Source organism: Desmodus rotundus, chromosome 3 (assembly GCF_022682495.2).
Source record: "Desmodus rotundus isolate HL8 chromosome 3, HLdesRot8A.1, whole genome shotgun sequence".
NCBI classification, from domain to species: domain Eukaryota; kingdom Metazoa; phylum Chordata; class Mammalia; order Chiroptera; family Phyllostomidae; genus Desmodus; species Desmodus rotundus.
Genome location: NC_071389.1, coordinates 90,199,156 through 90,225,689, shown reverse-complemented (window position 1 = coordinate 90,225,689; position 26,534 = coordinate 90,199,156). Strand labels below are relative to the sequence as shown.

The 26,534-nt window shown below is 37.4% G+C and overlaps 1 protein-coding gene across 3 annotated transcripts in view; it reads right to left on the bottom strand.

Annotated features, from left to right (window-relative positions):
- The window catches only part of MYLK4 (myosin light chain kinase family member 4), a 142,798-nt gene that overhangs the window by 98,052 nt on the left and 18,212 nt on the right, over positions 1-26,534 (bottom strand). For 2 of the 3 annotated variants that reach the window (XM_045189114.2, XM_053920433.1), the window contains exon 2: positions 15,450-15,720. In XM_045189114.2, coding sequence (XP_045045049.1) covers positions 15,450-15,720 — 271 coding nt within the window. Of the gene's footprint in view, positions 1-3,501; positions 3,738-15,449; positions 15,721-26,534 lie in introns of those variants that run through there. The other variant, XM_045189115.2, reaches the window with a different exon arrangement.

The window sequence follows — 26,534 nt, the reverse complement described above, 5'->3', positions numbered from 1 at the left end:
AGAGATAGCACTGGTAGGTCAGGGCCCCCCTCAGTCCTAAGTATGGATAGATCTGAGATCACCACCCAGCAGTGGTCAAGCTTGGCAATGAGACTTTGTTGGAGTTCCCTTCCTTCCCTATTTCACAGTCCTGAGGTTTCCACTCCTATTCTCTAAAGGCAGTTCTCCAAACAAACTATCTACACCCATGCTCTTGTCTGATTTCTGATGGGACCTTGGAAGCAACAATGTGGACACTCGTCCAAACACATAAGAAGCACTAAATAAATGTTATCTGTTATCTATTTTCTATGTATCTGCTATGTAGAGAGAAGACTTCAGACCTCTCTTCTCACTGCTGACTGCTTATCACCAGTTTCTCTGGTCTTTGTTATTGTTACTACATGACACTACATTTCACTTATTGCTTCTGCTAATATTTTTAAATGACTTGACATATAAATATAATTAACAGGAAAAAAATTAGTATGCAGGTATAGCAAAAGTCATAAAGGAGATATGTGAAAAACTTAAGTCTGGGAAACACTAATAGATCAATGTGTTTTTTACACCATAATGTTTTAGGTAAATTGATTGTGAACATTTAGGAATTTTGTTATCAAGTATGTTATATATTTTCTTACCTGAGGGCACACAATTGGTGTGCAATAGTTATATTTTTTACTACATTGCTTTAACTTTTAGAAGAAGAAAATAAGATATTTTCTCATATTATACCCAAATAACATAGAACTTTCAAGGATTTTAATTCTCCTGAAAACCTGAAACAACACAAACATGATCTGTGTGCTTGGTGCAGCACACCCAGAATTACATGGACAGGTATCTGTTGCCAGTTACAGAAAAATCTTTCAATTGTTTTATGTCCTAAATGGACAAACAACCCAATTAAGAAGTGGGAAAGGACCTGAACAGACACTTCTCCAAGGAGGACATACAGAGGGCCCAGAGACATATGAAAGGATCCTCAGCATCACTAGCCATCAGAGAGATGCAAATTAAAACCACAATGATATACCACTTCACACCAGTGAGAACGGCCATCATAAACAAATCAACAAACCAGAAGTACTGGCAAGGATGTGGAGAAAAGGGAACCCTCGTGCACTGTTGGTGGGAATGCAGACTGGTGCAGCCACTGTGAAAAACAGTGTGGAATTTCCTCAGAAAACTAAAAATGGAACTGCCTTTTGACCCAGCAATACCACTGCTGGGATTAAACCCTAAGAATCCTGATACACCAATCCAAAAGAATCTATGCACCCCAATGTTAATAGCAGTGCAACTTACAATAGCCAAGTGCTGGAAGCAACCTAAGTGCCCATCAGTCAATGAATGGATCAAAAACTATGGTACATTTGTACAATGGAATACTACACAGCAGAGAGAAAGAAGGAACTCCTACCCTCCACCAAGACAGTATGGATGGAACTAGAGAGCCTTATGCTAAGTGAAATAAGCCAGGTGGTGAGGGACAAATACCATATGATCTCACCTATAAGTGGAATCTAATCAACAAAACAAACAAGCAAGCAAAATACAACCAGAGACATTGAAATAAAGAACAAACTGACAGTAACCAGAGAGGAGTGGGGGAGGGGATAGTGGGGAATAATAGGGGAAGAGCCATCAAGGAACATGTATAAAGGACACATGGACAAAGACAAAGGGGGTACGTTCAAGGGTGAGGCAGGGATGAATGGGGTGGGGGAGCATGATGGGGTGAAAATGGAGACAACTTTACTTGAACAACAATAAAAAAAAGAAAAAGAAAAAGTAATGTAGTTATTTTTATTGTATTTTATAGTTAAAGTCGCAAAAACTTTTTAAATGCACATCAATACACTCTTCATGAGGCCACGTATCTTGCTGATCTTTTCACTGGGAAATACTATGAGGGCTACATTTTCATATCTTGGATGAATAACATTCTTTTCCATTTGGAAGATTAAAACTCTTCTAGTATTTTCCATAGAAGATATGTTAAACAGCCAAAACTTATGAATGCTTGGGCAAATATGACCAAGTCTGAAAATGGAAACCTAATCATGATGTTAGGTCATATCTAAAGAGACTTATAGTGTCTCATAACATCTTATTGTTTTTCAAAAAAGTCATTTCTGTCCATCTTTCTCCCAACTTTTTCACTCTGTCCTCAAGTAAGGTAGATCAAATGATAAACCATTTCAAGATTTGGCAGTTTCTCTGAAAGTGAACTTGTTAGAGATACTTCCTGTGTCAGGGTCCCCTGAAAAGGCTCGCAGACATTAGGAAAGCCCGACTCCTAGGGCTCTCAGTCCTCTAAACACCATGAAGATACTGAATTGATGGTTTCTTGTTGAATAAGGCATAAGTAAAGTAATTATATGCAGGGTAAGGCAAAAGTAGGTTTACAGTTGTTCATATGGAAAATAATACAATAGTTAATAAATAATAATACAAGAACAAACTCTGTTTCATGTACTCACACGTGTAAGCCTGCTTTTGCCCCACTCTGTATTGGTGGCATCAGAATATATCGTCCAACTGACCTGGAGAAATTTTTTTTTAACTGTAAATCATGCATTCTCAATGAGGGTGATATCACCCCCAAGAGGGTAAAAATTGATTCTTTAGGAGGGGTAAGAAAAACTTACTTTTTATGAATAAAGTACAGATATACCTTTAATACCTAAACAAACATACAGTCTATGGTATTAAGATGTCATAGGAAGGGTTCAACTAGAGGAAAAAAAACAGGTCTCTGGAAGTGAAATAGGAATGAAAAAAAGTTGAGAAACTCTACTGTAAATCCACATCCTATAGAAACAGTGATTCACACTGTTTTCTGTAGCATCTTCTAAACTGTCTTATATTGTTTTAAAAATAATTTATTCTATGTTAATTGATAAAAAGAATTAAATATGTACAATGAAGTGTTTTTCCAGATCCAAATACCCTCTCTTGGAAAGTACTAGAATCCCTAGAATCTGAATTATTTTTCTTCTTTCAGAATTCTACTATTATCCCGGCTGAATTCCATTCCTGGAATAGCTATGGTATCAAGTGAAAGGCATTGTCAGGCAAGGTTCAAAGGAAAAGACATAGCAGGCTGTACTAGATAGCTTTCTCTGTACAGGTGATTGCTCTTCAGATACTGGTTTTGCCATAGACTTCTTAATAAGGGGAAAGAAAGTTTAGCTTTTGTGTTATTTTCATAATTAAGCCACACAAGAAGCAGAAGACTAAAGAGATGTTCACATTATTTTTAGTTCTTACAAGCAAAAACTGACAACCAACTTTAACATACACCAGGAATGGCAGTTTTAAGGTTCCCTGAAAGTCAGTGCAGTTGTTAGAAATGTTGAAATGTGCCATTGGGCTCTATTATCCCTGCTGCTCTCCTGAGAGGGTAGTCTTGGGCATGCATTCCAGCCCCTTGGTCAGGCACTACTCCCTAATTGGAAACATTCAAATAGAACAGTAAAATGAATCTGTTTTAGTTAAAAGTGATATTACTACCTGTGTGTCCTCAAGAGCAGGAACCTGTCTGCTGCCTCTCCGTGTCATCATGGACTGGAACACACACCAGAGCAAAGAAGATGAGATGAAGCACACACTACCTACAATCCAGATGTCTTTCCTTCTAAGTGGTGACTCCATTCTCTGGGAGCAGCTATAGAAGTCAGTTGGCTTATATGGTCCTTCCCTCCCCTGATCTAGCACAAGCACGTTTCCATGCAATCAGTCGTTATGTGCTCTGTTCTCAGGACTAGGCGTTGCCAGATCACAGAGGGTTCTTGCAGGAGCCTGCAAGAGATGTTTCCAGTTACACGATCCACAGATAATCTGCCCCTTTAAAAGGAAAAATATGATGGTCTGTGTAACAGATCTGAAACAGGTGCAGGGTCAGAGAGAGATCTGGGGTGACAATTGACACCAATGCAAAAGAGCTTGTCCCCAGTTCAAGGACGATTAATAAAGAAGTAGGGGTGGAGAAATGTAACTTTAAAAAATTACAAAACTTCCACCCTCCTCTGCATTATTTTGAGATGTAAGCTATAGTCTTTTTTATTGTTACTCAGTTTCAGTTGTCACCTTTTCCCCATATTACTCTGCCCTTGCTCATCCACCCCCACCTCCCACATTCAATCCTCCCCACCATTGTCTTTGTCCATGGATCTTTTATACATGTTCCTTGATGGCTCTTCCCCTATTTTCCCCCACTATCCCCTCCCCCACTCCTCTCTGGTTACTGTCAGTTTGTTCTTTATTTCAATGTCTCTGGTTGTATTTTGCTTGCTTGTTTGTTTTGTTGATTAGATTCCACTTATAGGTGAGATCATATGGTATTTGTCCCTCGCCACCTGGCTTATTTCACTTAGCATAAGGCTCTCTAGTTCCATCCATACTGTCTTGGTGGAGGGTAGGAGTTCCTTCTTTCTCTCTGCTGTGTAGTATTCCATTGTACAAATGTACCATAGTTTTTGATCCATTCATTGACTGATGGGCACTTAGGTTGCTTCCAGCACTTGGCTATTGTAAGTTGCACTGCTATTAACATTGGGGTGCATAGATTCTTTTGGATTGGTGTATCAGGATTCTTAGGGTTTAATCCCAGCAGTGGTATTGCTGGGTCAAAAGGCAGTTCCATTTTTAGTTTTCTGAGGAAATTCCACACTGTTTTTCACAGTGGCTGCACCAGTCTGCATTCCCACCAACAGTGCACGAGGGTTCCCTTTTCTCCACATCCTTGCCAGTACTTCTGGTTTGTTGATTTGTTTATGATGGCCGTTCTCACTGGTGTGAAGTGGTATATCATTGTGGTTTTAATTTGCATCTCTCTGATGGCTAGTGATGCTGAGGATCCTTTCATATGTCTCTGGGCCCTCTGTATGTCCTCCTTGGAGAAGTGTCTGTTCAGGTCCTTTCCCACTTCTTAATTGGGTTGTTTGTGTTCCTGGAGTGGAGTCGTATGAGTTTTTTATATATTTTGGAGATCGAACCCTTATCTGCAGTATCATTGGCAAATATATTTTCCCATACAGTTTTTTCCCTTTTCATTTTGCTGATGTTTTCTTTAGCAGTACATAAGCTTTTTAATTTGATGAATTCACATTTGTTTATTCTTTCCTTTATGTCCCTTGCTTTGGGGATGTGTCTGTGAGGATGTTGCTGCGTGGAATGTCTGAGATTTTCCTGCCAATGTTTTCCTCAAGGACTTTTATGGTGTTATGACTTATATTTAAGTCTTTTATCCATCTTGAGTTTATTTTTGTGTATGGTGTAATTTGGTGGTCAAGTTTCATTTTCTGCATGTAGCTGTCCAGATCTCCCAACACCATTTGTTGAAGAGGCTATTTTTACTCCATTTCATGCTCCCGTCCCCTTTGTCAAATATTAATTAACCATAGAGACTTGGGTTTATCTCTGGACTCTCTGTTCTGTTCCATTGGTCTATGTGACTGTTTTTATGCCAGTACCAGACTGTTTTGATTACAGCGGCCTTGTAATACAGTTTGATATCAGGTATTGTGATCCCTCTTACTTTGTTCTTCTTTCTCAAAATTGCTGCAGCTATTCGGGGTCATTTATGGTTCCATATAAATTTTTGAAATGTTTATTCTATATCTATGAAATATGTCTTTAGTATTTTAATAGGGACTGTGTTGAATCTATAAATTCCTTTGAGTAGTATGGACATTTTAATGATGTTAATTCTTCCAATCCATGAACATGGTACATAGTTCCATTTATTTGTGTCTTACTTAATTTCTTTCTTCAGTGTTGTGTAGTTTTCTGAGTATAGGTCTTTCTCACCTTGGTTGGGTATATTCCAAGGTATTTTACTCTTCTCGTTGCTGTGGCAAATGGGAATTTTTTCCTGATTTCTGTTTCTGATATATCCCACTGTTTTGCCAAATTCAGTTATTAGGTCGAGTAGTTTTTTTTGTAAAGTCTTTAGGGTTTTCTATGGACTCTATCATGTCATCTGCAAACAGTGACAGTTTTACTTCCTCCTTTCCAATTTGGATGCCTTTTATTTCTTCTCGTTGTCTGATCGCTGTGGCTAGGACTTCCAATACTATGTTGAATAGGAGTGGTGAGAGAGGGCATCCTTGTCTTGTTCCTGATCTTAGTGGAAAACCTCTAAGTTTTTGTCCATTGAGTATGATGTTGGCTGTAGGTCTCTCATATATGGCCTTTCTTATGTTGAAGTATTCTCCCTCTACTCCCACTTTGCTGAGTTTTTTTTTATCAGAAATGGGTGCTGTACCTTATCAAATGCTTTTTCTGCACCTGTTGATATGATCATGTGATTTTTGTCTTTCCTTTTGTTTATGTCTTGTATTATGTTTATTGATTTGTGAATATTATACAATCCTTGCACCTCTGGGATGAATACAACTTGATTATGGTGTATGATCTTTTTAATGTATTGCTGGATGCGGTTTGCCAACATTTTGTTGAGGAGTTTAGCATCCATGTTCATCAGCAATATAGTCCTATATTTTTCTTTCTTTGTTGTGTCCTTATCTGATTTTGCTTTCAGGATGATGCTGGCCTTATAAAAAGGGTTTGAGAGTCCTCTCTCTTCTTGGACTTTTGGGAATAGCTTGAGAAGGATAAGGGTTAGCTCTTTCTTAAATGTTTGGTAAAATTCTCCTGTGAAACTGTGTGGTCCAGGGCTTTTTAGTGCCAGTAGTGTTTTGATTATTGCTTTGATTTCACCAGCTGTTATTGGTATGTTCAAGCTTCCTGCTGCTTCTTGATTCAAATTTGGAAGATTATATTTTTCTAGAAACTTGTCCATTTCACCCAGATTTTCATTTCTGAGCATATAGGTTTTCATAGTAATTTCTTACAAGCCTTTGTATTTCTGTGATATCAGTTGCAATTTCTCCTCTTTCATTTCTGATTTTATTTATTTGGGTCCTTTCTCTTTTCTTCCTGATGAGTCTGGTGAAAGGCTTGTCAATTTTGTTTATCTTTTCAAAGAACCAGCTCCTGGATTTAGTGATCCTTTGAATTGTTCTTTTAATCTCTGTATCATTTAATTCTGCTCTGATCCTTCTACTGATTATTAATAATTCTGTTTCCTTCTTTCTACTCTCTCTGTGCTTTGTTTGTTGTTGTTCCTCCAGTTCTTATAGCTGTAGCATTAGACTGTTTATTTGAAATGTTTCTGTCATTTTAGGTAGGCCTGTATGGCTACAAACGTCCCTCTCAGAACTGCCTCCACTGTGTCCCATAGGTTTTGGACTGTTCTGTGTTCATTTTCATTATTTTCCAGAAACTTTTTGATTCCTTCTTTGATCTCATACTGAACCCATTCATTGTTTAATAGCCTGCTATTCAATGTCCATGAATTTGGTTGTTTTCTAGTTCAAGCCATTTTGGTCCGAGAAAATGCTTGATATGATTTCAGTTTTTCAATTTGTTGTGGCTTGTTTTGTGTCCTATCATATGGTCTACCTTTGAAAATGTTCCATGTGTATTTTAATAAATGTGTATTTTGCTTCTTTGGGATGAAAGGTTCTATATATATATCAGTTAAGTCCATTTGATCTAAGGCATTGTTTAATGCCACAATATCATTGTTGATATTTTGTTTGGAAGATCTATCCATTGTTGACAGTGGGATGTTAAAACCCCCCGTATAAGTGTGTTGCTGTCTATATCTTTCTTGAAGTCTTCCAAGATTTTGCTTATATATTCGGGTGCTCGTATGTTGTGTGCATATGTTTACAATGTTTATGTCTTCTTGATGCATTCTTCCCTTGAGTATTATGAAGTGTCCTTCTGTATCTCTTTTTATGACCTTTGTTTTGAAGTCTATCTTGTCTGATATAAGTATTGCTACCCTGGCTTTTTTTTTCCTACCCATTTGCTTGGAATATTTTTTCCAGCCCTTCACTTTCAGTCTGTGTAGGTCTTTTGTTCTGTGGTGGGTCTCTTGTAGATAGCATACGTGCAGGTCATGTTTTCTTATACATTCAGCTACCCTATGTCTTTTGATTGGAGCATTTAATCTATTTACATTTAAGGTTATTATTGATATGTACTTATTCATTTTTCCTCCTTTGTATCGGTGTTACTCTCTCTCTCACTCCTTTTCTTCATCTCTTAAAGCAGTCCCTTTAGCATATCTTGCAATGCTAGTTTGTTGTAGGTGTATTCTTTTAGCCTTCTTTTGTCTGGAAAACTCCTTATTTTGCCTTCCATTTTAATTGAGAGTCTCACTGGGTAGAGCAGTCTTGGTTGCAGGCCTTTGATTTTCTTTACTTGGAATATTTCTTGCCATTCCCTTCTTGTTTGTAGTGTTTCTGTTGAGAAAGCCATTGCTACCCTTATCGGAGCTCCCCTGTTTGTTACCATCTGTTTCTCCCTTGCTGCTTTTCAAATTCTCTCTTTGTCTTTGAGTTTTACCACTTTAATTATAATGTCTTGCAGTGGGCCTCTTAGGGTTCATCTTGATTGGGACCCTCTGAGCTTCTTGGACTTGCATGACATTTTCTCTCATCAAGTTAGGGAAGTTTTCTGTCATTATTTTTTCAACAGGTTTTCTATTCCTTGTTCTTTTTCTTCTCCTTCTGGTATTCCCATGATTCTAATGTTGTTGCATTCCATGTTGTCCTGAAGTTCCCTTAGGCTATGTTCATACTTTTTGAGTCTTTTTTTCATGTTGTTGCTCTACCTGGGTATTTCTTTCCACCTTGTCTTCCAGCTCATTCATTCAGTCATCTGCTTCATCCAGCCTGATTGTGATTCCTTCTAGTGTATTTTTTGTTTCAGATATTGTATTCTTCATTTCTTCCTAGTTCTTGTTTATACTTTCAATTTCCTTTTCATGATGTTGTACTTCTCACTCAGTTCCTTGTAGTTTGTCTGTGAATTCCTTGAGCACCCTTATAACCATTCTTTTGAATTCTATCTCTGATAGTTTGCTTGCCTTCATTGCATTTAGCTTTTTTACCGAGGATTCTTCCATTCCTTTTGATTGGGGGTTCTTTCTTTGTCTCCTCATTTTAGGTGACACTTTTTTTGTTTCTGTATTTCCAGATGCTCTGCTTTTCCAGCTGTCTTTGTAGGGTGAACTTCTGTGGTAGGGGTTCTGTGGGACTCAGTGGTGCAGTCTCTTTGATCTGCTTGGTCTGGGTACTCTAGGGTTGCCCTTTATCCTATTTGTGTGGGTTCTCTTGTTGTACTTGGGCTTTACCTGTTGGTAGATTCTTTGTTGATGGGTTCTCCCCTTGAGCGGGCTTACTGGTAGTCACAACTCCCACCTTGTCTTGTATGCTATTGCACAGGTGTTGGTTAACAAAGCAGTATTACCAGACAACCAAACCTATGCCATCAAAAAGAACCCCATATCACATCTGCAACCTCAACCACAACTGAACTAAGATTAAAAAAGGTGAGGAAAGATTGTGGATATTATAAGATATGACAAAGGGAATATGAAATGACTAAAAGAGGGGGGAAGTTATTGCATGGTAAGAGGGAGGAGAATTAATAAGTTGGGATAGAATTGAGGTTGAAAGGGAGAGAACAAAATTTAACACATAAGTAAAACACAAAAGGGCAATTGGAACAATGGGGTAAGAAAAGGGAAGAGTATACTATGAGGTTTGAAGTAAAATTGAAAAGATATTGGACCAATGGGAGCAAAATTTCAGAAAAACCATAGCAGGGTTGATAGCAGTGGCATCTGAATGAGGTTTTATAAAGGTGGAATGGGAATAAGAATATTGTAGAAAAGCAAAAAGTGAATATGAGATATCTACAGTAAAGAAAAATGATTTTGAGGGGATGGGGGAAGCAAACTAATAAGAGTAAAGAGTAAAGCCCAAGTTGAGAGAGGGTTAAAAAATGAGAAAGAGAGAGAGAAAACAATGAAATAAAATTCCTCACTTAACTGCTCAGAGACAGGGGGAAGGTAAAATGGAGGAAGAGAGAGGGAGAGTATTCTATGGGATTTAAAATACAAACAAATAGTAAACAATTAGGAGTTGCTTTGGAGAAGTACAGTGATAACCATGGTATTTCACCCAACTAGCCACTGTTTATAAAAGGTGGAAAAGAAATAAGACTCTTGTAAGAGGGGAAAAAGAATGTGAGCTGACTTAAGAAAGAAGAGAGCGTATGTGAGGTTGATGGAAGAGAAATAGTGAGAGTAAGGGATAGAAACTTGGCATAGTGTGAGATAAAATTTACAGTAAATTTAGTGAAAGTTTACACCAATAGTAATAAAGCTCAGGAAGATGTCAAAATGGATTAAGGTCAGGTAAGGGTACTATGTGGGATTTGGAATAACAAGAGTATGATAAGAAATATATAATCTCAATTAAAAGAATAAAAAGTAGGAGACCAAGGGTAGTGAGTTATTGGAATATGAGTGAAGTGAAAGAAAAAAAATTAAAATGCCATATGAAAGGGAGAATTAAAAAAACAAGACAAACAAGAAACTAAACAAATGGAAAGAAGAAAGAAATAAGAAAACATGCAAGTTCTGATGAAGAGCAAAGTGAGATTTGTCTCAGCTGTTGGTTTTCTCCTTCTGACTTCTTTCTGGATCTGTCTCTGGTTTTCTCTCAGTTCTAGGCCTTACTGTCTTACTCTTTAAAAAAAAAAAAAAAAAAAAAAGCCTCCTGCTGATTGTTAAGCTAGCCCAGCTGGTTTTGCAGACCTTCTCAGTTCCTCTAGTCAGTTGGGTTCCACAATGGTGGGGGCTCAGTGTGGGCTACAATAATCACAGGGGCCCAGTTTCCAGTCAACACTCCCAGAGCACTGTGTTGCATGCACTCTCCACTCTCTGCAGTTTCTCCAGGCTGGCCCCAATAAGCCACCTCCCTTTGCACCCCTTTAATCAATTCATGAGGTGCCCTGAATGGGAGCAAATCACTGCCACACCCTTCCCTCTTTGTTGGCCTGCCCCTGTGCATGAGTCCCTGCACAGTGCGCCCCAGTTCCCCTCTTGAAAAAAGTCTCTGCGGGTGCCACTGCCACTCCAAGCCACCCCCCAGCTTTTCATACACTCCAACTCTCTGGCAAGTCCAGAGTCTATCTGATAGGGGACTCAAGAGTTGGAAAATTTTGGCTTAAGGTAAAAAGTTATAAGTCTAGCAAGTAATGTGTATGTTAAAGCTTTTGTTTCAGAAACTACAGATAAGGCCCGTCCTGGCTCCTGGGAAAACAACCGACCTCCTGGAATACTGCTAAAGATTACTGCCTGGGGACAACTGGAGGCATCTGGGCCTTTGTGTTCCAGGGAGAGACAGACTACCTGCACCCCAGCTAACAGCTAACTGCCCAGGACAGGAATGTTGCAGCTTCTTTCACCTAATCCTCCCTGAATCTCAAAGCCCTCACCACACCTTGTTTATTCCCTTGTATAAAAATGTTAGCCCGGAAAGAGAAGGGAAGATGGTCTCTTAGGGTATGAACCCGTCATCTTCTCAGATCGCTAGGCATCTGAATAAAGCACCCATAAAGATTCAATCGTTGTCATTGCTTATTGGGTTTGGTAGTGACAGGCAGCCCGAAAGTTGCTGTCTTTTCTGGTTTCATATCTAGATCACAGCCAGTCACAGCCCACCTCCTCTCCCAGCTCCAGATGCCACCAGAATCCCCCAAATTTTCTGGCACAATCCTGACCAGCGACCACCACCCCAGCCTGGATATATCGCTGGCTATGTGTGTGCTTGTTGCCTTTTTAACACCCAACCCCACCCCAGTGACTTTATGCTTCCAGGTCTCCCCTGGTGCAGGTCTGGGACTTCCCCACACTGGGAGATGTAGGAGTTGCTAGGCTCCTATCACTGACCCAGCAGTTCTCCTCCAATGTACTCAGCAGTCCGGTCTCTAGCGCCAGGCCCTGGGACCTTCCCTGTCAGCCTAACAAACCTCCTTACCACCCATTTTGAAGTGTCCCCTGCACACTTTGGCTTCCAAAGTTCATATCAGCTAAGATTCTGTTGGCTGTTCACTTTGTTTTTCAGAAGATCAGCTAAGTGCTGTAGTTCAGTGCACAAGCAAGTGGGCTCAATTCCCACCTACTTCACCACCATCTTCTCTCCTCAGGGACTCTTTTCTTAACACCTAAGCTATAGTCTTTGTGAACGCCACTGATGGTAAAATTTCATAGCAGTTAGTCAGGGAACGTCACCTGCTATTAAAAATACCAACTGCAATCAAAATAGGCAGATCCAGGATTTTCTCCAACCCACTCTATCCTATTCACATTCTGTTATTAAGTGTTCTCTTTTGTTTGATCTTTGGAGCATTCATACAAGGTATTTCAACATTCCACAGGCTGTGAAGTCCTGCCTCTGTTAGGGTCATCCTTAGTTTCCACTCCCAGAGCGTTGCCTCTCTCTTCTGATTAGGACCATGCCTTTTGGATGGAGGATAAGTAACTAGGGGTGCACTGGAAGGTGGGGAAAACCAGAGAACGAGGAGGTAAGCATAGATAATCTTGGGCATAAAATGTAGGGGAATGTATAGCAAATGGGAGAAGGCAGAGGGAAGCAGACAGAACCCAATGGGAGAATGGAACTCTGGCTGTCCAAAAAAATCATCTGCCTCTTTTGTCTTTCATTAAGCAAATAATATGTGTGTGTGCGTGCATGTTAAACAGTAAATTAGATCTGAGGGAAATGCAGAAAGGGAGCTATTCATATAGGAAATAAAGAAGTAACAAAAGGAGAAATCCTGAATTTGATAGTATAAAAGTAATAATAATTATAGTTTTGAGTCATTTTTCATTCATGAATTCATGGTATATACACAGTAGCTATTAAACTCATCATTCATATGTAGAAGATTAATTTAGGTTTTACTTGATTTCAACAGCGTATTATGTATGTTTAGATCTAGTTTGTTATGGCATATCTGCTAAAAACTTTTACAATTCCACACTGTCTAGGTAATTTTAAATATAGCTGAAAGAAAAGTTCATTACAAAACAGGCTAAAAAGGAAAGTAGAAAATAAAATGAAAAAACATGCTAGAAAAATAGAATATGGGGTATTTGATAAATCCAGTGGAGGAAAAATAAATGAAATAGAAAAACCTGGTTAAGAACAGGAAAAGAAAAAGAATCTGAGCTTTACAAACCATGTTAACAAATACAAGTTGTTAAATTTACAGATAACTTGCCTTGTTGGGACTGGAAAGTAAAGCCTTTGCTAGAAAGAACTGCACTTCAAGCCTTCAAAACACAGCTTCCACATCACATAGTGTCTAAAAGGCAGAGTAAATTCTTTCCAGTGCACCAAAGAGGTTTTTACTATGATTATCAGTGCTAATCTTCTCAAAGAGAGATGAGATGAGGGAGGCAAATACATGGAGAAACTTATGGCAAGTGTTTTTTTAAATAATCCCTGAAGAGAAAAGAGTATAATTTACTGTGTCCCCAAAACAAGATGGAAACCTGTCAGTCTAGCTCTGTCTACATACCCAACGACATCTGAGCTGCTGGAATGCCCTACTCCACCCACCCACTGCCAAAGCCTGCTGGCTACCCTGGCACCCACTGACTAGGCAAACAAGAGCTTCCAGCACAGGGCCTTGACAGCAATGGGAAGGAGGAGAGGTCTCTGCCTCGTGTTCGTGTTCCCATATATCCTCCACAAGGCAAGAAAGAGACAGGGAAATTTATTGCTGACATCTCTGGGCCCTTTGCCATTTACAAAGGAGAAACTGAATGGGATGTATGGAGCTACTAGCCATTCCTTCCCACCTTCCACCTGCATTGACTGAAGAACCAAAGCCAGGAGGTCCAGGTTACACAGAGAACATCCAATTAATTGTGAAGGATGTTCTTTTAGGGTTTGTAAGGAACAACATTCTCAGTCTTTGCTTCAAAGATATCCTAAAATATTTGATGATTAAATCACTTGATTTCTAATATTTGAGAACAGTTCATCACAAAAACAATGCTTCCTTAAAATGTTCATGTTTCAGCTTAGCACCATCACTCTTTAAAGAGGTTGTCTACTTATAAAATTTACATCAGAATCTGGAGAAAAACAGTACTGGAAAAAGGATCAAGTTCATATAAACTATTAAGATAGTTTGTTACTTCAAACTTATCCAAGAAGAATATTTTTTCTTCTCTGTCCAGCAGAAATTAATGACCAGAAAAAGAAATCCTTCTGTTTGTTTGTACTGTAACAGCCGTAATGAGGAGGTCCTTCATAGCTGACTGAAACTTTGCCTGTGGAAATTTCTTCTTGGTGTATACATCTTGAACAAGATATTAACTCATAGGGAAAGTGGAGAACTAAAAAAGCCTAAGTTTTGACCTCTCTCACTTCTTTCCAGTATATCCTCTGCCTTTATTCCTGATAGCTCTTTCATTCTGTTGTTCATTAGAAATGCCCTTTCTATCTGAATAGTAGCTGGACAAAAAAAGATCTTTCCCAAACCAGCTTAATAAGAATTAGTTGCTCTGATTAATAAAACAGTGACTCCTAGACCTCAATCAGAAGGGAGATTTCACTTAAATAGATCTGTTCCTTCCACAAACATTTTTTTTTATTGCCTATTATGTACCAGTTACTGGGAATGCAACTGAAAGTACAAGGGCAAGAGATATGAGGTCCCGACCTTGAGGAGTGATACTAGAGAAAGGTGACAAACACATTCAAAACAATTGCTTGTGCTAGAACAAAGGCATAGGCAAAATGCTGTGAGTCCACATGAGGCCAGGAATTGCCTGTGTATGGATCTATGAAAGCGAACTGACTAAGCGAAGGAAGGCAGGGAAGGGGATTGTCGCTGGCTAACATTTATTAAATGCTTACCATGGTAGCAGATGCTATGCTAAGTGCTTTTTATAAATTATCACACTTAATTTTCACAACTGTCATCCCATCATCCAGATGAGTCAGCCCCTTGGTTGAAGCCCCCTGCCAAAGATCAAGCAACCACAATCAGTCTCAGCACCCTGTACTGCACAAATGAGGACATGGGCATGCCATCGGCCAGGGCTTGCTTATCCCTGTCTCTGACCATCACTGTCAACAGCTCCACCATCTACCCTGTGAGGAGATTAAGGTCTTGAGGAGATTCAAAACTTCTTCAGAGCAATTATACCCTTAGTTGTGGTTCTCAGAATTTCATGCCCAAATCCATCCTTTTAAATGATCCTTCTTAAGAAATGTGTTTCCATAAATTTGCTTTCATAATTTTGAAGCCACTAACTACAATGTAACCTGCAGGTAGAGATGCCTATTCAAAGGCCTTTTAAGTACTTACCAAACTCAATTGTATAATTTACAATACATAATACTCAGTGAAACAAAATTAAAGCGTCCCTATTTATAAATGTTCCCTAATTCTATACTCAAGTGACAAAGTAGAATTTGAAAAGGGTCTGATAAATGGCTATCTTTACTGATGTATGTAAGAAAAGATAAGGCAGAATTAGTACTTTTCAGGAGACTAAATTAGCGCACAATTACCTCATTATTTCCAGATCCTGAATCCTGTTCACTAGAACTTTCTTCTAGAAAACATTTGATATTCTCATCCTTGTCCATGCACTGGAAGAAGGCCATTTTCTCCAGGTGGTTACTGTCATAACACGTGGTGATTTCTTCCAGCCTCTTCACTTTTACTATCTTGGTGGAGAGTTCAATTAAGTTACTGTCTGGAGTGTGGCTTTCATCTCCCTCTGCCCCTGATTTGTAAATCAAGACGCAGTTGTGACTTTTGATTACACCTTCCTCTGGACTGTAAGGAAAGGAAACAAAGTTCTTATCACTCACATGTTTGACTTTTGGGAAAATGACTGATGAAAATTTTGAAGTCTCTTCTATTTAGAGTAGAGACAGGATCCAGAAACAGGAAGAGAAATGTTAATATTAATATTGAGTTTCAAATGATAAAACTTTAAAAGAAAATAGGTTTTTTCCCCACATGTTCCTACAAAAGCAAATAGTAAGAAGCAACCATAAGCTTCACCAGGTAACAATATTTCCTCATTGAGTAAAATAATATTTATATCAAGTGACCAGTTTAAATACAGAATATAAAGTTTATTCGTATTTAATTAGGATTGAAGATTTTGCTTCTCTCATCCCCAGTAGGAACAGCTTCCTGTGTAAAGGGTCTGTGTAAACATGCTTCCCCTGGGAATTTTGCCCTCCTCTGGGGAATGGTCTCCACCAAATGAGTCATTTCCAGAGCCCTTCTCTGCCTATACTTTAAAATGTTTGGAGTTTATTTTTTAAAAGGAAATTTGTTTCCTTACAGCCCTTTTACAGAGATAAGATACCCAGATACCTTTCTTCTCATCTTCATTAACAGCTCAGTACCATGGAGTTCAAATCCTTGTGCTTCCCTTGAAATACTTTCCTTATAAATTAGGTAGTACACATAGTACTGCTTTGATACTGGAAATCTACATGCATGTATGCATGCATGTATTGACACATCCCTTGATTATGGGGGGCAGTGACTTGAATTTGTGGAAGCTTCCCACCACCAACTTCTGAGGCCCCCTGCTGGAGACTTTCTGAAAATTTCTTCTTCCAGTTTTTGTCAATTTGAAATAATCTGTAATTATCTCCATAAAACTTAATCTTTCATTTTCTCAACTCATATAGTAAAATGATACCTTGAGGTTCAAATTATTTAAGATTCAGTGCTCTACAAACTTCAGCTTAGCCACATGAACATCTTACACCGAAGCACACGACAATGTAAATAGTATCAACCAGCGCTCTATAAGACACATTATAGATCACTATTAGAATTCTTTCAAATTGCCCTGGAAAAAAAATTCATTATTAAAATGAGGAGAGATATGCATGACTATTCCTAAGGCAAATTATGACTAAAATATAACATGTAATTGCAAATGGTACTCAAGTTGAATCAGAAACCCACAAAAAAGTAACATATTAAAACAAAAGCTTAGGTCCAACATACAATAATTTTGGGAAAAATTAAATGTTAAACCCTACCTGGAGTCTGGTACAACTTGTTATTTAAGGCAACGTGGAGAAAAAGAGAAGACATTTGACAGATTATAACAATTTTTAAAAAAAATAGAGTAATTACCATTTATAGGAGGACATCCTATAATTTTGACCACTCCAAGTGTAGAGTATAAGTTCCGACAGATAAAGTTATTTTCAAAATAACTACACAATTGTATGGTATAAGTCTTCACTGTCAGTCAGTATAACTCTTCTGAAAAGACAAGTCTCCATTATGAAAAGGAGTATCCTCTCTCAAATGCCACTTTAAGCCCCTGTTTAAACTAATATGGTCCTTGATCTCATGTTGCTCAGCTGTTGCCTTCTTAGTCAGATGGGGAAGAATATTAATTTTAGACACCAGGCTTTTCAAGGCCAGTGGCTCCATTTCAGAGGTCAGGTAAGGAAAGGACAGACTGGGAGCAGTGGATGAAATATCACCTTCACCTTTTCCTCTCATCAGTGTGGCAACACTCTCAGAATTATAAAACTGCATTTGTCTTTGGCGATCATATGTCCAGATAAGCCCCTTTCACACGCAGGATTATGTAACTGCTCGTTCCCAGACAGGAGGATCCTGGGTGAGGGAACCCCACAACCACCTTTGCTTACTCATTTCACACTTTAACATGAATATGAGAGATCCTCTGAAAGCACTTAGCAAGTTTTAATTTTTAATCCTTAAAATCATTTCAGTATCTCCAACTATTTATAGCTCTAGGGAAAGATTGAATGCATAGGCATCTAGGGAGTTAACAAAGGACAGGAACAAATTTTCATAAACTCTCCTTACAGACAACACTGAGTCTTTCCCCCTATTTTTCCATCACAGGCCAAGAAAAGACAATCTGAGCAAATAACCCACCTGCCTGATTCTAACAGTAGCACATTCTTAGCTTTATGTAAGTGGCATAAATCCTGGATTGCTTAGAACATAGAACTACTAATACAGACAATCCTACAATGCCTTAAGGCCTGCATGATTTTCCCCTTTTTTTGGAACCTTTGCTGATTCCACCACCCTCACTCTAACAGAATTCTCTGGTGCTCTCTTGATTTAAAATATACATATATATATTTTTTTAATTCAGATCTATGATGTATTCTATATAAAATAAAATACACACTTCTACTTGGATAGCATATAAAGAATTATGGCAAACTCTTTAAAAAGCAGAACTTCTGGTATTTTTCTAGAATTAGAAAACTTTGTTCTTCAGGAAGAATAAGCAACATTATGTATTCGTTAGAGATAAATTATTTGACAAAATTGTTATTAAAAGACTGAACTGACTTCAGGTTACCAATTTTTCTTGGCATAATAAAGTGTGAAATAGTGCCAATAAGTTGGTAGATCTCTCCGCAAAAAGAATACGATGTGTATGGCCTTCTGCTGATTTGGCCATACCCTCTACTCAGACCATCGAAGCAACAAATCAGACTTTCCACCCCTTCAGCTTCAGCAAATCAGCCACCAGCTCTCCTGAGCAAGAAACCAGCAGAATCCATTTGTTTGTGTTTTTTCTTAATTTGTTAAAAATGTTAGAGTATTTTTAAATCTACAAAGAGGTGAAAAGTGATAAAATAGCACAGAGAGTTTCCCTACACCCACCCCAAATTTCCCTAGTTTTGAAAACTTACATTGATATTGTCATAATTAATGAAACAATGCTGATACTTTATTAACCAAACTCCATAGTTTATTCAGATTTTATGTGTTTCCCTAATGTCCATTTTCTGTTTCAGAATCCCATCCAGTATTTCATATTCTACTTGAAACCAATAGGATTTATGATGGGTTGGATATGGGATGTGAAAGAAAGATGGTAGAAAAGGATGGCCTTCCAAATTTTTTCCTGAGCACTCGAAGGAGAGAGTTGACATTAACTAAGATGAAAAGGGCATGGGAGTAGCAATTTGGGGGGGAGGGAATTAAAAAATAATGGGAATATCTTAAAGATGCTCTTATGCTTGGAAAAGTTCCCAGTGAGACTAAGAGCAGGCCCAGTGATACTTTGCAGTTTCCATTGACATTTTGGAATTAGAGGTCTTTAAAAAAATGGGAATACTTTGGGAATACACCATTCTACAAAACCATAGAAATTGGGATGCTTTTCAAGGGACATTTCAATTAACTCTCCAGAGTCTATGCTGTTACAGAAGCAACACAAAATTATGCATCATCAATGACTCTATACTGTTGGCATTCAAACCAGGTTGGATACTATTAATTGTTTATATTTGTACATTGTGAATGTTTCCAGAAAAAGGCCTCACAAATACCAAAATGCAAATGGAAAACATATCCTGTTAGTCACACAACTATTGAATTTTCTTCCTTTCAAAAATTACCACTGAGCATGACCCATAAAAATGAAAATGGAAAAATTGAACTTCATTGAAATTCAAACACATTTTCTTTTCAAAAGACACCATAAGAAAATGAAAAGACCAGTTATAGACTTGGAAAAATACTGTCAGATCACATATTTAATAAAGGACTCATATTCTGAATATATAATAAACTCTTACAAATCAACAATATGATGACAACCTAATTTTAAAAGGGGGCAGAATATTTTAAAACTATCTCATCAAAGAAGATATACAAATGCATTGATTAATAAGCATATGAAAAAATATGCTTTCATATGCTTATATGAAAAAATATGAAAAAATGCCCCAAATCAGTCATTAGAGAGATGCAAATTAAAATCACAGTAGAATAGCATTTTATTTCACTTACTGATGCATTCATTGGTTGACTGGTGTATGTGCCCCACTGAGGGATCGAACCCACAACCTACCCATCAGAACAATGCTCCAACCAACAGAGCTACCCAGCCAGGGCAGAATAGCATTTTAAATTAGAAATTCTGTAATAAAAGAGACAGACAGTCCTGGCTGCTGTGGTTCAGTGGATTGAGTGCCGGCCTGCAAAACCAAAGAGTAGCCTGTTCAATTCTTAGTCAGGGCACGTGCCTGGGTTGTGGTCCCGGTCCCCAATAGGAGGAGCATGAGAGACAACCACATATTGGCATTTCTCTCCCTCTTTATCCCCTCCTCTCCCTCTCTAAAAATGAATAAATAAAATCTTTAAAAAAATGACAGACAAAAGCAAATGTTGGCAAGGATGTGGAGTACCTGAAACCCTTCTCTTATCTTCATTGATGTAAAGTGTACAGTGGGCCAGCTGTTTTGAAAAACAGTTTGGCAGTTTCTTAAAAAGTTATTCCCCACATAACCTAACAATTCTTCTCTTAGGTATCTACCCAAGAGAAATGAATTCACTTGAACACACAAATGTTCACAGTAACATTATTCACAATAGTCCAAAACTGGAAATAACCCAAGTGTCCATCATTGGGTTTGGTGAATAGAAAAAGATACTATGTCATATATCCATTCAAATGGAATACTACTCAACAATAAGAAATGATGAAGTACTGATCTCTGCTGCAACTTGGATAAATAAAACATTATGCTAAGTGAAAAAACACCTGAAACAAAGACCACACTGTAAGGTTCCATTTGAATGAAATGACCAAGAAAAGCAACTCTATAAACACAGAAAGTAGATTAGTGTTTGCTGGGCGGGCTGAGAGTGGGAACAGGGATTAACTGTAAACAAAATCTTATTGGGGTTATGGAAATGTTCAAGAACTGTGCTGTGATGATGATTATACAACTAAGTTGCCTAAAACACTGACAAATTGAACATTAAGATAGGTGAATTTTAAAATGTGTAAATTATACTTCAGTGAAGTAATTAAGAAAACAGAAAACCTAATTCCAGTAATAAAAAGTATATATATTTTAAAAACAAAAAGAAAAAAGCACTACTGAACAGTTTGTGGCCAGCTATTTCAGGTGACCAAGGCTGGAATCCAAGGGCATATAAATTATAACTCACACCTGTTGGGTCACCTGAAGCTGAGACAAAGAGGAAATGGTGAGTGGGAAAGAGTTAAGACCCTCACTCTTTCCTTCTTGTGGTATGAATACCACATAATATGTAATGCTGTAATTAATGGCAAAATTAATGTTAAGTTAAAACTAGCTTCTATCTCTTATTTTCTACTGAGAGATATAATTCTTTGAGCAAAGAGGACAATGTTGTTACAGAATACCAAGACGTGTTCACAACCGAATTTGATATTAGACCCTTAAAATTTCCAAGTGCCAGTGAGCAGCTAAACTTTGTGTAATTAAAAATGAAAATAAAATAGGAGGGTTTAAAAAACTAGATAAAAGTATACATGTAGCCATTTAAAAATTCAATCCTTCATAAATATTAAATAAAATTTTAATTCATTACTCTTATCATGATTGCATAATTTTTCCATCTATTATATCCTCTTTTACTTTCTTGTAAAATGTAAATACATATCACTGAGTTAATATACTCTTTAGAAAGCAGCACATGTGATAATCAATGGTAACAAAGCACATTGCACAAATACTATTCATAAATTCATAAGTTTCCAAAGCTTGTATGACTTTTTGTTTCTGATCTATTTTTTAAATTAAAACAGCAGAGAATTTGCAAGAAAAGTACACCCTTAGTATAGATTCACCAAATGTTAACATTTTCCATATTTGCTCTCTTTCTTGTAGTGAGTTACAGATCTCATGAAACTTTATTTCTAAATACATTAGCATATGTCTCCTAAGAACAAAGACACTATCCCACACAACAGGATCCAATCAAAAAATCACATAGTACATTTTGTTCTCATGTCTCTTTAGTCTCCTTTTATCTATTCAGGGAACGATCACCCAGTCTATTTTTGTTTTTAACACTTCATGACAGTTTTGGTGACTCTGGACCAATTTCTTCATAAACTGTCTCTCAATTTGAATTGCATGATTGTTTTTTTTATGTTTGGGACCAGATAAACTGCTAGACATGAAAACTACAAGTGATATTGTATCTTTCTCAGAATGTCACAATAGATGGTACGTGATGTAGCTTGTGTCATGATGAATCACATTAAATTTGGATATCTGATTAAGGTAGTATTTGCCAGATTTATCCAATGTAAAGCTACCCTTTTGCTTTTTATAATTAATAAGTAACCTGTGAGAATTTATTGGTATCCTGTTCCCCAGCAATCTATCACCCTATGATTTTAGTATCCATTCTTGCCTGAATAAATTATTGCCACAGTGATTGACAAATGGTTATTTTTCTAATTCTATTATTTCTCCTAATGTATTAATTGATATTTTTCTACACAGAAAAGCTCTCTATCCCCATTCTGATCTCCTTCTCATTTTAGTATCAGTATGAACTCATGGATTTTTAAAAATGAATATACATTCCCTATGGTATTCATTTTGATGCTCAAATTGTTCCAGATTTGGTCAGCACAAGCACCTTTAAATTATCTCCTGTGTACTTTTGATATATTATTACTATTTGTTGAGTACTTCCTTACTTTCTGGCATAATAAGATGTTTAAAGTTCATCTTGTATTCTTTTTGTCCTATTTCTAGAGTCTGTTATTTTTCAAAGGAGCCCTGATTCCTTTTAGGGAAGAAAGATATTTAGAAATCAAGATCAGGGCAATTGGACTGTACTTTACTACTGGAGTATCATTGCTTCTAGTCCTTTCAGTGGACAGAGCTAGGAAATATATATCAGGTCTGTCCAGAAAAAGTCTAGCCATTGTTAGTAAAATGAGAACAGTTTGTCTGACATCAGTGTAACCTGGAAGCCAAAGAGAGTGGACTGGAATGCACATGTGTGAACAATGGCAACTACACTGTACTAGTCAGTGGAGGTGGAAGACACCACTGAGTGAGCATGTGTACTGTGTGGCCATTGCCTTCAAAATGACTGAGAGTAGAATGAATCTGCATCAAATTTTGCTTTAAGCTCAAACATTCCTCCATGGAAACTATTCAGATGATTCAGAACGCTACAGCTATGGGCAACTGGTGATTGGCAACTTCATCACGACAACGCGCCTGCTCATGCATCACACCTTGTACAGAGTTTTTTAGAGAAACATCAAGTCACTCAGGTGACTCAGTTCCCCTATAGCCCAGATTTGGCACTGTGCAACTTATGGCTTTTCCCAAAATTAAAATCACATTTGAAAGGAAAGAGATTTCAGACTATCAATGAGATTCAGGAAAATACAACGGGACAGCTGATGGCAATATGGAGAACTGTGTAAGGTCCCAAGGTGCCTACTTTGAAGGGGACTGAGACACCATTGTCCATGTACAAAGTTTCTTATATCTTGTATCTTCTTCAATAAATGTCTTTATTTTTCATAACACATGGCTGGATACTTTCTGGACAGGCCTCATATATATTTTTAAATCGTGGGTTCATACTTACATATTTCTAATTCCAACCCAACACCATAGGAACTTTCTGCCTTTTCCCCCATTCCATGTTCATTTCTCCCTTCCATTTATTATTTAAGCCTGAAGATGAAAGAACAAAACAAAATGCTTGGCACAAGATAAAATGCATGCTACTGTTGTGAAACAAATAGAGAAAGTCTGAATGTTCATGCTCAATTTTTAAAAAATCTATTCTACAGAATGAGTCATCATTTTTTAGTTTTTGAAATTGGAGAAAGGTTATACTAATGTTTACATTCTTGGGAGTGTTTTTCTACTTTCTAAATTGGAAGTGAATTTTAGAGTTGGAAGAAGCTTATGATAGTAACAAGGCATGAAATTACAGAAGTGCAAAGCCCAAGTCGTGTTCTTCTGACCAAATGTTGGACTGCTTTTCCCAAGAGGGCAAGGTTCAGGAGAGAAATTTACCATAGGGAAAAAGTACTGTGTGGGGGGATGTGGTATTTAGTGGCTGGTGGATAGATAGGTGAAAACTTCACACACTCTTAGGAATGTTATTTCCTGTTAAAGGTAAAAATTATATTTCTCACCTTTAAGTGGAACCTAATCAACAAAACAAATGAGCAAAGTAGAACCAGAGACATGGAAATAAAGAACAAACTGACAGTGACCAGAGGGGAGGGGGTGTGGGGATAACAGGGGAAAGAAGGGGAGGGGTCAAGTCAAGGAACCTGTAAAAGGACACAGGGACAAAGACAACGAACGGGTGGTGGGGGAGGATTGAATTTGGGGAGGAAGGGTAAGGCAGGGGAGAGTAATGAGGGGGGAAATGGGGACAACTGTAAATGAACAACAATAAAAAATTTTAAATATATTTTAGGTGGAAAATAAACTTGGATATTATGTAATGATTCATAATAAGTTGTTAGACTTTTATCTTATAAGTTCAAAAGTACTGAAGTTGTAGGGCTCAAAAGGACCATGGTAGCTGGTCAAATGGCATTATAAGTCCCAGCTCTTATATGAGAAATATTTTCAGTTTAAATGAAGTCTGGGAGAACATAGGGTGATGGGTATTCTAATATACTTCTGGTTGAAAGGTAAATTGCTCTAATCATTAAAGAAGGTGATTTGGTCATGCCCTTTGACCCCAAATTGCAGTTCTCAGAATTTTGTCCCAAAGAAATAAAATTGAACATAATATATTACCTATTAAGATATCCATAATGATATTATTTATTATATTTAAAACATTGAACTAGAACCCAAGCACAAGTTGGTGAATAGATATGGTATAATAGATATAGTAGAATAGACATGGTATAACATAGGAAAAAATATTATTTTTTCATTAAGTTATATGTAGAAGACTACTTAACAACACAAGAAAAAAATAATCATGATGGGGGAAGGGCAGACTATAGAATAGGATATGCAGTAAGGTTCTAATTTTGACTAAAAAAAAGGCACACTATTGGTAGGTCAGAGTCGCTCAAGAAGCTGAATGGACGCAGTGAGCTCAGGAGAGCAGAGTTTATTAGCATGAATAAGAGGGAAAGTGGAGCCAACTGAGAGAGGTTAAGAGGAAAGTGGGGCCAACCAAGGGAGGCTGGGATTCATTCGGTTGTTCTTAGATCAGGGTTTTTAAGTGCAAAAACCTGTAGTTGGGGTATCAGAGTCTGATTGGCTAGAGCTGATTGCTGGGTGAAAGCTGCATCCTGTTATGTCGAATAGAAGGATCCCAGACCCTAATCCTCATCTGTTTTTCCTGGGTAGGGTCTGCAGGCAGCTTCCCACGGTGTCATTTTCTCTCCTGGTGATTTTCATTTCTCCTAGGCCTGCCCAGATCTAACAACTATTAATAGCTGAATGATAATACAGATAGATTTCTAGTTAGAAAAACAGATAATATTGCTACACCAAATACTACCAATGGTTATCTCTAGAATAGGAATAGCAATTATAGTTTGTGCTTTTTGATTTTCTAAAATAAATATGTATTTCCTTACTTACCTGAAAAAATGCCATTAACATAAATTTGTAAGTGCCATAATAAAGAGACCAGCCTAGTGGATGGAGAAAGCATGGGCATTGGAAACAGATAGCTTAGGACTTCATTTGAGATTTATTTGCTGTGTAAACTCAGAACAGTTGCTCAGCCTATCTGAGCCTGTGTTTCTCATCTGGCAAATGAAAGCAATAACATTTACCTTACAGGATCATTGAGGTATAAAAAATGAGATTTAAATGACTGGTATATAAAAGAAACTTGGTGACAAGCTTTATGGTTATCATTAACACTATTGTTACTAATGTTACCAAACACAATTTTAAAAGTTAAAAATTATTCACTGAAAAATTTAGAGCCTAAATTTTATTTTATTTTTTTAAAGATTTTTATTTACTTATTTTTAGAGAGGGGAATGGAGGAAGAAAGAGAGTGAGAGAAACATCAATGTGTGGTTGCCTCTCTCTCACGCCCCCTACTGGGGACCTGGCCTGCAACTCAGGCATGTATTCTGACTGGGAATCGAACCAGCAACACCAGCCAAGGATAGAGCCTAAATTTTAAAAAGGAAAAACACTCCCCAGTATCTCAGTTTTCGTAAGTCAAAAAGCAAGATCACTTATTGTCACTGTATGTCAGGTCCTCCCCAGCCAATGGATGCAAAATGAAATCACACTAATATTTTTAAATATTTTATTTTTTTCTTTCATTGGAATATATACAAAGAGAAAGTACATAAAACTGTAAGTATGGTTTAAGAATAATTAAACTATATACCCATTAAGCCACCTCTAGGTCAAGGAGTAGAATACTGCCAGCACCCACAAATCCCCATTCTTTTGCCCTACCCCTTGAATTAACCACTAATATGAATTTTTAAATAATAATTTCCTTGATTTTCTTTGTAGTTTTACTACTTCTATATGCACTCTAAACATATAGTTTTGTTTTGCCAGTTGGATTTGTGTATAGATGTATTTGTATTTTGTATTGTTTTGCATTTTTTAGTCAAAATTGTCTTTGACTCATTGTTGTTGTAAATAGATATCCTTCTTATTCGCTATTATACAAAATTTATATATGTATTCTACTATTGATGGCCATTTTGTTTTCATTTAGAGTCTTCGCTGAACATTATTGTGAATGCAGTGTACCTTGCGAAGTATATACCAATATAGACTCCTCCCCCTCTTTAAGAATGCTCCTGTTGCTCTATGTCTAACAACATTTTAAGT